General features: G+C 36.7%; 2 protein-coding genes across 2 annotated transcripts; both read right to left on the bottom strand.

The window, feature by feature from the left end:
- Positions 1–2,559: 2,559 nt before the first annotated feature.
- Positions 2,560–3,489, bottom strand: LOC100525574 (olfactory receptor 6C4-like). The gene has a single exon (XM_085024870.1). The coding sequence runs from the start codon at positions 3,487–3,489 to the stop codon at positions 2,560–2,562; it is 930 nt and encodes a 309-aa protein (XP_084880996.1).
- A 7,331-nt stretch (positions 3,490–10,820) lies between these two features.
- LOC100519659 (olfactory receptor 6C2-like) lies at positions 10,821–11,762 on the bottom strand. Its single transcript, XM_021093119.2, has one exon. It carries the CDS (start codon positions 11,757–11,759, stop codon positions 10,821–10,823), a length of 939 nt encoding a protein of 312 aa, XP_020948778.1. The 5' UTR covers positions 11,760–11,762.
- Positions 11,763–12,512: the final 750 nt, after the last annotated feature.

Below are 12,512 nucleotides of genomic sequence, written 5' to 3'. Positions count from 1 at the left end.
ATTGTTTCTACATGTTGAGACATCTTATTGATTAATTTTATAACAAAAATTTATTTTGTCATAGGTTTTGATTTATAATCTTTTTGTAATGTTCTCCCATTATTGTAATTCTTATTGAGGGGTTATATCCCATTATCTTCTTTTGAAAAATTACATCTCAATTCACATTTTAATCCATTAACCAGCAGTGAATATAGGATGGCTATTGAACATGCATAGAAGGCCCCTCGTCTAGATGGAGTAGGAAGAAGGAAGCTTTAGGAGTGAGGGCTTTAGGATGAAAGAGGACTCAGTAGAATACATAATAGACTTAAACATTTGAAAACAAGATATGGCAAATAGTGCCAAATAAAAAGGTAATTAGATGCTGCTAGAGAATCAAAGGGCTCTTCAAGAAAAGACGTAATTGTATGGCACTGCTTGTCTTCATGGTGAGCAGAGAACTTGATTTATATAAGAACATTGTAAATACTGTTCAAAAATGACCTAATATTAGTATTACTAGGAATACAAGGAAGTAGGAGAGGAGAATTTTATACGAGGGCTGAAACCTCATCTTTTATAACAGGAAATATGTCTAAAATCAAGAAATAGTTCTCTGAATTCATTACTTAAAACATAAATGTGACCAACAGAAGAAAGAGTTGAAGACATTGAAAGGGGTAGATCTGAGATATGCTCTGAGTATAGAGAGGCATTGATTACTATTTGACTTTTTAAATACATGCACTTATGACTTTGAAACAATATATGTGTAATTGATTATGCTCATCTAAGATATAATTATCTGTCAGGTCTAAGAAAGGTCTGAGGAAAGGCGTAAGCAAAGACTGAGGCTAATCTCTTTAAAATGTTCAAAGTCTCCCATCTGTAGGTTTAAAACACAACTGGGGAAACTCTTTGGAAAGAATCAAAAGACACTAATTCTAGAAGGAATATCAAATAGCACAGATGGCAGATTACTATTATGGCAAGTGGCACACTAAATTCTTCTACTTGCTAGGCAAAATGTTGACATTTAATGAATTTACCTAGAGAGTCAAGATTTTTCTTGTTCCATTAATTCCTTCAGTGTCCACCTTGAATGTCTAAAACTCATTTCTTTTTAAATTAGGTATGACAGTCTTTTTCTTCTCCCTATGACCAGTAGTATTCTGGCATTGCTAGACTGAAGTGATTCTGACCTTCGATTAGAAAACTTTGAAAGAATATAGGAGCTTTATAGACACAATGCTGCCAATTCTACTGGCTTTGCTTCCAGTTCTGACAATTTTTAGGGGTATGATCCCTGACTTCCGGGGGAGGTTTTACTTTTTTTCTAGAGCATCTATTTCTTCCTTCCCTCTCTTGCTTCTTCTCCCTTCTTCTTCCTCTTCCTCCTCCATCTATCTGATGGCTACTATGGGCAGGCTTTATTTCAGAATATCTTTGGTTAAAAGCTACTTCTAAGGGGGTTTCCTGTTTCTGTGCTTTTAAGTTACTCTGAGACGAAAGCCAGGTCTTTCTGTCCAAACCTCATGTTTCTCCTTGCACTGCTTGCCCGAATTTACTTTCAAGCTAATCGTACATTTCACATGTTCTGAAGTTGAGTCCATGGGACACTGATAAATAAATACTTCTAATTCGTTCATTTTTTCATCTGTGTTTTCTAAACAAACGTGATTAAATATAACTTGTGATTAAACTGACAAATATTTTCCTCTTTAAGCCTTGCTTTTGGTTTATGGCTTTATCCACCATGCAGCCTTCCGAGCTGGAAAACTATCTCACCTCTGTCATCTATCCACTAAATTGTTTGAATTGAGATTATAATTGTGTCCTTTTTCTCTATTCTCATGGACCATGATAAGAATTTTTACATCATTTGCTTGAATGCTGTTCTCTTTTTGGCTGTGCCCATGGCATGTAGAAGTTCCCAGGTCAGGGGAGGAACCTGCGCCATGCAGGGACCCAAGCCACTGTGCTGTCAGTTCTGGATCCTTAACCTGCTGTGCCACAAGGGAACTCCCTTGAATGCTATTCTTGATGAATTGCTTGTCACCCATATTGTTCATAGGAGTTGATCTAATCTCTGCTCTATTATATTCCTCAGAAGACCAAACTGATAATACTACTTTCTAATAGTTTCTCTTGGCTCAGTATTGCCTGGCTCACTCCTAAATGTGTGATAAATATCTTCATTATTTGGTTCCTACAATTCACTCTAAATTAATATCCTCCTACTGTTCCCATTATAAGCTATTTTGGCCTCTCACATGTCATCTCAAAAGTGAAATGTCATGAAATCAAGAGTAAAGTTATTTGTCTCAAATCTTTTTTTATGGCATCTCATTTATCCCTTTGTAATAGCATTTAATAAGTTTGATTATAATTTATTAGCTTTTATATCTCTCTATGATACTAGACTGGAAGTTCTTAGAAATTGAGAATCATGTTTCTTGTATTTCTATTCTCATTGCCCAGCCTGTCACTTGAAATATAGTAAACACTTAATAGATATGTATTAACTCAAATATTTCATGGTTTAATTTTATTCATTAAAATAATAAATTCTGATTATTAAGACTTCACAATTTTTTTTACTGTGTTCTTAAAAGCTTGCTTCACCTGCTGATTCCTTAGGGCATAAATAAAGGGATTCAACAAGGGGCTAACTGAAGTCATGAGCAGAGATATTTCCTTGTCAGAGTTTCCTCCTTTTTTTGGTGATGGATTAATGTATAAAAAGATGCAGCTTCCGTAAGACAGAGAGACGACAATCATGTGGGAGGAACATGTGGCAAAGGCCTTTGTCCTTTGCTGGGCAGAAGGGATCCTCAGAATGGTCCTGATGATAAATGTGTAAGAAAGTGTCACCAGCACCAGTGTAACCACCAGAGTCAAAACTGCTAATAAGATGACAATTAATTCTAAAAGGCTTGTGTCTGAGCAGGCAATCTCTAGGAGAGGTCTATAGTCACAGTAGTATTGATTCAGAACATTGGAGGCACAGAAATCCATCTGGCTTACCATGATGAAAGGTGGCAAGATACTCAAGGCTCCCCCGAGCCAGGAGCAGAACACAAGCTGGATGCAGACTCTGCTGTTCATGATGGTCAGGTAGTGCAGGGGTTTGCAGATGGCCACGTAGCGGTCATAGGACATAGAAGCCAGGAGGTAAAATTCTGTTGCCCCAAGGAGGATGGCAAAAAAATACTGAGTCAAACAGCCAGCAAAGCTGATGACTTTATTTCCTGTTGTCAAGCTGGTCAGAAATCTGGGAATAAAAATGGATGTGAAGGAAACTTCTAAGAAGGAGAAATTTCGGAGGAAGAAGTACATGGGGGTCTTGAGGTGGGGGTCTAACAGAGTGAGAATGATGATCGTCAGATTTCCCAAGACACTTAGCAGGTAGGCGAGGAACAGAAAGATGAATATCACCACCTGGAGCTCAGGTTGATTTGTGAAGCCCTGCAAGATAAATTCAGTAATTGTTGTTCGGTTTTTCATTGTGGACCTTCGGTAGATCTACAGGAAAAAAGGGAAGGACAGTGGTAAAAACTGAAGAGTTTCTCATGGTAAGAGAAAATGAAGTTAATTGCAATCAACAGAATCAGGTCATATCATCAACCCCTCTTCCAGCTGGGCCCAAGCTGTCATCCCATCGTACTAGGCTTAGCTCGTTGGAAGCCCCAGGGCCCGTATGTAAGTGGCTCCATTCATACGGTTTTAATTTTTTTGCAAGTTAATATTTTAATGAATTAATATTTTCATGTTAAAACATGAATATTAATTGATTTAAACACAAAGACTAAAACACATCTAAAACACACACAGAAATGTGCATGGAAAATTCATACAAGAAAATAAAGATATCACAATATAAAATATTGATTTGATTCATAAAGCTTTGCCACTTCTCCTACTCCTGGGTTCTTAGCAAAGATATGTCACATAAGACCGACTCTTGTCTGTACTTGTCCTTTCTTAGGAAATATCCATAAATTTCCTACATTTATGTATTTTTATCTGACTTTAGTTTTCTCTCATTTCTATGTTCTTAGTATCATTGTTTCTTTCTGTTTGTCTTTTCCTTTGGGTTCCCCTTCATGTACTAACTGACACTTCATCATGTCTGTAACTGACCCTCATTTCCTTCACAGTCTAGTTTCCTGATTTCCTTTTTAAGCAATCTGTGGAAATTCTCCCAATACAGATGATGCTATAGATCCCACATCCAAAGTTGAGTTTTTACTCTCTCTCTGCATTTTTTAGGATGAATGTCTAATTGGCCTTTAAGATTCTGAGACTGTTGTTTCAGGACTCTGTCGTTTTTATACTGTAAGTCTTTCCCCATGTCCAGGATTCTGCCATCACTAAGTTGCATTGATAAACATTGTCGTATGCTTCGTGGTCACATTCAGAGTCTTCTGGGCTCCGATTTGGCACCCCACTGGGAAGGGATATTGTGGCAGTCCTAGGACACATCTCAGAATGGATTTTTCTCTATGCTTTAAAGAGTCCTGAATGGTACCTAGGGGTAGAGGTTGGTTATAATCTCAAACATTGGTATTTCCACTAATTTTAGAACAAAGAGACCTGGAAAATTGAGACTAGTATTATTGATTACAGTTGTCCTTTGTGGGTAAATTCGTGGTCCACAGGGAAAGAAATTTTGATAGTTTTTTTTTTTTGCCATCTTTAGCCTTATCTGATTATGAAGATTCCTGTGACAAAGGATATTTTAAGGGATCCTCTAATCCACATACGAAGTTATTTAGAAAAATCACTTATTGTCAGGTGTCATTGATATTTTCCCTCATGGCCATACATGAATACTGAGGGGCCAAGCAAGTTTAAACTTTGATCTGGTTTTCTCAGGGTCTTTCACTCCTGGTTGCACTCCCCTATGAATTTTAACAGTAGATTTGCAATTTCTTCCAGACTTTAGAGTGGTATAGTTTCATGGTCTATGTCCCCAAAATGATCACATCAGTGTTTTTGGAAACTAGAAACATAAAGTGTCCCTACTCTTCCAATCTGACTGCAGTGGTCTGCTAACTTTATTGATTCTAAAATCTGAACCAAAGGTGAGCGGTCACATAAGAGTCTATAAATGGTTAAAAAAATCAGCTTATTTTCTATATTCTCTCTGATCATACCCTGACATGATTTTTCATGGACGTGCCTAACCTTATAAGGGCTACCTAAGTAAGAAAGGAATTATTCCTTTTTATATTTCTCTAAATAAGTCAAACTGGAATTAAGTCTCAGTTCTTGAGAGATAAAGTTTTATTTAGGAGGACAGCAAACCAGAAAATTTAAGAGTAGCAGTGATAGAATTAAAAAGGAGAATTTATCAGCCTGCAAATCCCCTAGTTTTCTGATCTATAATACATTATGTTGCTGTCCTTAGAAGCCAAGATATGGACTTGTCTGCAGATTCCATGTTAGCCAGGATGACCCGTGACCCAGAGTTTATCTGTTCCTTTCAGAGTAGGCACATGGGGATCAATTTCCTGACGAACTAAAGGTGCCCTGTGGACTCAAGTTCAGAAGGTGCTAATGAACATCAGTTGTTGATAACATTGTAAGCGAGTTGTAGATACATATCTGAGAGAAGAAGGGTCAGGAAGACTATGTTAAAAGTACAATGAGAAATATCAAATTATGACACTATACATCTTAAAGTCACACAATGTTATATGTCAATTATTTTCAATAAACCTGGAGAAAAGAGCAAAAAAAAAAAAAAAAAAAAGAAAGTACAATGAGAGAATCAGCTACAGCTTAAATCTGAAAGAGAATCTGAAAGCAATGGGGTGAGAACTTTGAGGATGTTTAGAATAATTATCACTTGGTCATCACCGAAATTGAATTGTTGCCCCAATTGGAGGGTTATCAAAGAGCCCAACATTCTCAAGATAGACTATAAATTATTTTTGTAAAATCCACAAAATCAGAGGTCCAGTCATTTGCAGGGAGCTGAGTGGCCCTGCAAAGTACTTGCAAATTCATCAGAAATCAAGCTGTCTCTCCAATTATGATTAAGTCATTCATCCATTATCTACCCCAAAGTATAAACAAATATTATCTTACTTTCTTGTCCATTCCTTTCTTCTGGTTCCTCATTTGATATTAGAAGAATAAAGTACAAAGATTATACTCAAAAAGGAGAAAACATGTGGCTTAAAAACTTTGTTTTGGATAAAGATTGTGTTTTCAGAAGTTTCAAAAGATAAAAAAAAATCAGTGGTAATACTAACACCAGGAATATTAACAGCAAGACCAATGAGAACAATGTGAATAACTATACTTATTAAGTACTTTCTTGAACATGCGTCCTCTTGGATATTAGATTTGTTTTTACTGAGCCACCACAGGAACTCTGAGCCTGGTCTTATTTTTATCTATATTTACACATAAAAAAATTTCAGCAAATAAGATTGCTTACATTTACAACTTTATCTTCTAAGTACAGATCCTTAAACAATATCGTTTAGTGCTGCCTGTTTTCAAACTTTATAAAAACGGAATTACATTGTATATATTCTTTCCTGTCTTGCTTCTTTCATTCAGTTTTAGGATAAATATTCATCTCGTTTCTGTGACTCGTTCATTTACATTATAGAATTCCATTTTTGAACTTGCCACACTTCATTCATTCAGTTGATAGGGATGTAGTTTTCATTTTGGGGGAAATATGAAATGAGCAGCTTTACTAACACATATCTGAAATTTTCTCTTTGAAATATATCCTGGAGTGGAACTGCTGGGTTATTGGCTATACATAATTTCAACTTTCCTAGTAATGCCAAACTGATTTCAACGTGGCTGAATCCTTTACGATATCACCACCTCTCGTGTATCCAATTGCTCTCCGCTCTGTGGCCTCCTTACCTGGTACTTGATCGTCACTGTTACCTGGCTGACTGGTGTGCAGTGGAACTCACGTGCTCTTTGCTTTTCTGTGGTCATTAGCGTAGGCGAGGAATGTTCTATACCCACACTGGCCATTTATATTTCTTTTTTTTGAAGTTCCTGTTGCAGTCTCTTGTCCACTTTTTCACTGGGTCTGTCTTTTTCCTATTGATATGTTGGAATTCTTTATATAGTCTGAATATAATTACTTTTGGGGCCATGTGAGTTGCAGATATTTTCTCTTTTTCACTCTCTTAACGGTGGGTTCTGTTTGGTGAACAGATTCTTAATTTTAAAGCAGTTCAGTTCATCAGTTGTTTGTTTTATCTGATTTCAGAAATTCTTTTCTACCCCAGAGTCATGAAAATATTCTCCTATTATCATCTTCTTAAATTTTTTGCCTTTCAGGTATATGTCAATAGTTCATTTGGAATTGACTTCTCCTGTAATTGACGTCCGATTTCACTTTTCCCCACATAGACATTGAATATTTCCGGTACTGTTTGTTGTTAAGACTGTCCTTTCCCCATTGCAACGATATCTTTACCATAAGTTAAGGCCTCACATATATATGAATCAGTTTCTAGGATCAATTGTATTCCATCAGTCTATTTGTATTCCTGCAACAATAATGTGCTATCTTTTTTTTTAAATTTATTTTTTATTGTAATTTCCCCCAACACTGTATATCATGGGAACCCAGTTACACATACATGTATACATAATTTTTTTTCTCCCATTGTCATGCTGCCTCGTAAGTATCTAGACATAGTTCTTAGTGCTACACAGCAGGATCTCATTCTTAATCCGTTCTGAAAGCAATAGTTTGCATCCATTAACCCAAAGCTCCCAATCCCTCCCACTCCCTCCCCCTCCCCCAGGGCAACCACAAGTCTATTCTCCAAGTCCATGATTTTCTTTTCTGTGGAAAGTTTCATTTGTGCTGTATATTAGATACCAGATATGAGTGATAGCATATGGTATTTTTCTTTCTCTTTCTGACTTACTTCACTCAGAATGAGAGTCTCTAGTTCCATCCATGTTGCTGCAAATGGCATTATTTTGTTCTTTTTTATGGCTGAGTAGTATTGATCAACAAATTCAGCAAAGTAGCAGGATATAAGATTAACATTCAGAAATCAGTAGCATTTCTGTACAATAACAAAGCAACTTTAGAAAAGGAATATAAAAACACAATACCTTTTATAATTGCACCCCAAAAAATCAAATACCTGGGAATACACCTGACCAAGGAGGCAAGGGACCTATATGCTGAGAACTATAAAACAATTAATCAAGGAAATTAAAGAAAATGTATAGAAGTGGAAAGATACTCCATGTTCCTAGATTGGAAAAATTAATATTGTAAAAATGGCCATACTACCCAAAGCAATCTACAGATTCAATGCAATCCCTATCAAACTACCCATGACATTTTCTTAGAACTAGAACAAACAATCCAAGAATTTATATGGAACCACAAAAAAACCAGAATTGCTAAAGTAATGTGCTGTCTTAATTGATATAGTTTTAGAATAATTATTGACTTCTGGTACAATAATTTCCTTCATTTTGTTATCCTTCTTTTAGAATGTGTCCTTCTTTTTTGTCCTTTGTAACTAACCAGAAATTTTTCTTTTTTTTATCAGAAATGTTTCTTATCAATTTTACAAAAAAAGAATTGGAATTTTTATTGAGATTGCACTGAATCTATTGTACACTTGTGAAAATTGTTATATTTAAGACATTAAAATTTCTAGCTCATAATTGTGGTATGATACGTCTCTCCATGTATTTAGATCTTTAAAATATCTCCAAATAAGAGTTCCCTGGTGGCCTAAAGTTTAAGAATTCACTGCCGTGGTTCAGTTCCATCCCTGACCCAGGAACTTCTGCATGCCATGGGCATGGCCAAAAAATTTCCAAATAAAAATTTATATTTTTCTCCAAGAAATCTTGTGTATATTTATTCATAACTAGTTCATTTTTAAATGGTATCTCTTTTTCAGTTTCATATTCTACTGGTTTGTTTTGGTATATAGATATGTCATTGATACAAAATACACTAACTTTAAATTGAAACTGTGGTATTAAAACTCTAATACTATTCTCTTGTTGGGTGTTTAATATTTATCTTTATTAATTTTTATCCTGAGTATACCCATGGAGTGCTCTAGATCAGAGACGGATGTCTTATTAATTACCTCTCAATAAATAAAAAATATATTGGATCCCCTCACCTTAGGTCTTATCACTGGGCAACATGATGACAGCCAAGCCAGACATCCTGTGTGAGGAGCCGTACATCCATCGGCAAAGGATGAGGAAAAATGATTCTTTTCTTATAAGGGGAAAGGAGGCAACTGTCCTCTCCCTTCCAGAAAGGGTCTTCTCTTTCCTCCAGGCACTTGGGAGGTAAATAAAATATCTCCAAGAGGTAGACCCATGCAAGTCTTAGATTTTACAATGTAGAGATGTCTCCAAGTTCCTGAGTTTCATTCTTCCTTGGTTTGTGAATAATTAGGGAGATAGTCCTAGTTTTCTTGGCACCTTGGGACCAATCTTGGGACCTTGCTCTTGGCTGTAACATCTGACTCTCTAGGGGAGATAATAAAAAAATTATTACCTTTTTGGACCAGAGCAATTAACTAGATAAATGGCTATAAACCTGGTTCTTAAGACAGGTGAAGAGTCTTGGCCTTTTATAGGAAACATAAAAAAATCTATGGCCTTTTATAGGAAACATAAAAAATCTAGGGAAAATTTATACTCCAGCCTTTATCTTTATGCTCTTCTAGATTCATATATACCTGCTTTTCACTCTGCTCTTTCTTTTCCTTCCTTTTCTTTTCTTTTCTCTTCTTTTCTTTTTACAGCAGCTCCTGTGGCATATGGAAGTTCCTGGGCCAAGGGTCCAATCAGAGCTGCAGCCGGAGGCCTATGCCACAGCCACGACAATATCAGATCTGAGCTGAATCTCCAATCTGTGCAGCAGCAAGGGCAAATCCGTAATCCACTGAGTGAGGCCAGGGATTGAACCCTCATCCTTACAGAGACAACGTTGGGTCGTTAACCCACTGAACCACAATGGGAACTCTCTAATTTCTTGATGAAAAGAACCTTCCTAATTGTAAAGCAGTTCAATTTACCAGTCTTTTTTTGATTAATGATTAATGCTTTCTGTTTTTAGTTTAAGAAATATTCTTTATCCCAAGATCATGGAAATACTCTGCTAATTTTCATCTAGAAACTTTATTATTTTTCTCTTCACATTTTTTTAAGGTTCAGGTTTGTCTATTAAGGAGAATGCATTGAGGTGTTATGATTAATCACCACACTATGTTTTCTAGAGATACAGTCATCAATATCAAAGTGGCCAGCAAGCAGGTGAATGACAGAAAGCATCCTAGAAGGAAACACATCTAGAAGGAAATAAATCTGTGCATTTGTCTTCAAAAATAATTTTCCTTAAAAAAGCAGCTTTATTAAAGTATAATTGATATACAAAAATGTATGGATTTAAGGTATACAATTTGATGAGTTTGGACATAGACACACACCCATGAAACCATCATCACTGATGTTCCTGGGAGATTTGGGACTCAAATCAGGACATACCAGCCAGTAAAAGAGGAATAGCCGAGCAGCAATATAATGGTAAGTTGATGCTGCTTACATTTCCTGGTTCTATAACTAGTAATAGGTATATTGTTTTAAATATTTATAGCAAAGTTTTGGCCATGTATTTCTGGGACTAGATTGAGCGAAAAAGGATTATTAATACATGTACTAATAGTAGGCACTAAATGTAACAGAATGGGGTTGTGATATATAAAACCATGACTAACATACCAAGAGCGAAAAATAAAATAGAGCTAGGGAATTTATTTACAATGTGTCATTCTGAACTCAGTAGTCCTTTAGTTCTTTGCCATAGCTGCAATGCTTTTGATCATGTCTTTGAAAGCTTGTACCACTTGCTTGTTCCTCAGAGTATAAATGAAGGGATTCATTACCGGTGCCACCGAGGTGGTAAGCACTGACACAACCTTATTCATAGCTACCCCTTCTTTTGCAGATGGTTTAATATAGATGAATATACAGCTTCCATAAGTGATAGAAACCACAATTACATGGGAAGAACAGGTAGAAAAAGCCTTTTTCCTTTGCTGGGCAGAAGGAAATCTGAGAATGGTCCTGATGATGTAGGTGTAGGACAGAATTACACACACCAAGGTGAACAGGAGGGTCAGCACAGCCAGGACCAAGACAAATCGCTCTATGAGGACTGTGTCTGAGCAAGTAATCTTCAGGATGGGAGCAGCATCACAGCCAAAGTGATCGATGACATTCGAGTCACAAAACTCGAGGTCCAAGCCCATTACATAGGGCGGGAGGACGATGATCAGAGCAATCACGTAGCAGCCAAGAAGGAACCTGATGCAGACTGTGCTGCTCATGATGGTGGTGTAATGCAGGGGTTTGCAGATGGCCACGTAGCGGTCATAGGACATGGCAGTCAGGAGAAAAAACTCGGTCACACCCAGCACAATAACAAAAAATAATTGAGTGGCGCATGCATTGTAGGTAACAGTATTGTCCCCTGATGCCATTGTGTAGAGGAATCTGGGAATGCAGACAGTTGTGAAGGACACTTCCAAGATGGAGAAATTCCGGAGGAAAAAATACATGGGTGTTTTGAGATGGGAATCTACCAAGGTGAGAGTGATGATGGTCAGGTTCCCAACAACACTCAACAGGTAGGTTAGAAACAAAAAGATGAAAAGCAGAATCTGTAGATTTGGGTCATCTGTAAGTCCCACTAGGATGAATGTTGTTATTGCTGTGGAATTTTTCATCCCTGATTCCTGACTGTGGCTAGGTCTGTGTGGAAAAAAAAAGAGAGAAAGAAATTAGATCAGAAAAAGAGACGATCGCACTATTTAGTGGTCATTAATTAGTATGAAATGAAAATATTACCTAAGCCAAGATTTTATTTTATTTACCTGTTAATCAAGAATGCTATTGGAGTGGCAGTTAATTGATAGTTAATTATTGATTGCTGGTGGACTTCCACTCCTGAGCATTACACTGGATGCCAGCCAGAAGTCTCTTATTAAAGATTCTTATTAGTATATTGATATAGTATTAATTCAATAGTAGAGGGATTATTTGATTAACAACCTCATGGAAATGAAGCCAAATTTTACTATCTGTGTTAATGAATGGAAAAACACTATCATAAAAATATGCATGGTTTGGAGTTCCCCTGTGGTGCAGTAGATTAAGGATCTGGTGTTGTCACTGCTGCAGCTTGAGTTCTATCACTGGTCCAGGAACTCCCATATGCCAGAGCATGGCCAAAGGAAAATATGCATGGTTTGTAATTTCATGAAAATAATACCTTAAAGTGTGCTCATCATCTTGGTCCCATGTGAGATGCCGGGGTGATTATAGTTAAGGTTGTGAAGTTAAAATTTATCTCCTCTTAGCCTCTGCTTCCTAGCTTGTGATGGTAATACACACTCTCCTTTAAAGCTCCTCTCATCTCTCTGCACTCATCTCCTTTAAAGTACCTCTCACCTATCTGCACAAAAGCATTCTTGTAAGCC

The sequence above is a fragment of the Sus scrofa genome, chromosome 5, assembly GCF_054392235.1.
Source record: "Sus scrofa isolate SSC_HxYL_T2T_F1_AM1 chromosome 5, Sscrofa_HxYL_maternal_Yorkshire_Landrace_v2.0, whole genome shotgun sequence".
In the NCBI taxonomy this organism is placed as follows: domain Eukaryota; kingdom Metazoa; phylum Chordata; class Mammalia; order Artiodactyla; family Suidae; genus Sus; species Sus scrofa.
This window is presented reverse-complemented; position numbering and strand designations above follow the sequence as displayed.

Bases quoted from the DNA above. Each gene is read 5' to 3' on its own strand.
- LOC100525574 (XM_085024870.1), bottom strand. From the start codon at position 3,489: ATGAAAAACCGAACAACAATTACTGAATTTATCTTGCAGGGCTTCACA.
- LOC100519659 (XM_021093119.2), bottom strand. From the start codon at position 11,759: ATGAAAAATTCCACAGCAATAACAACATTCATCCTAGTGGGACTTACA.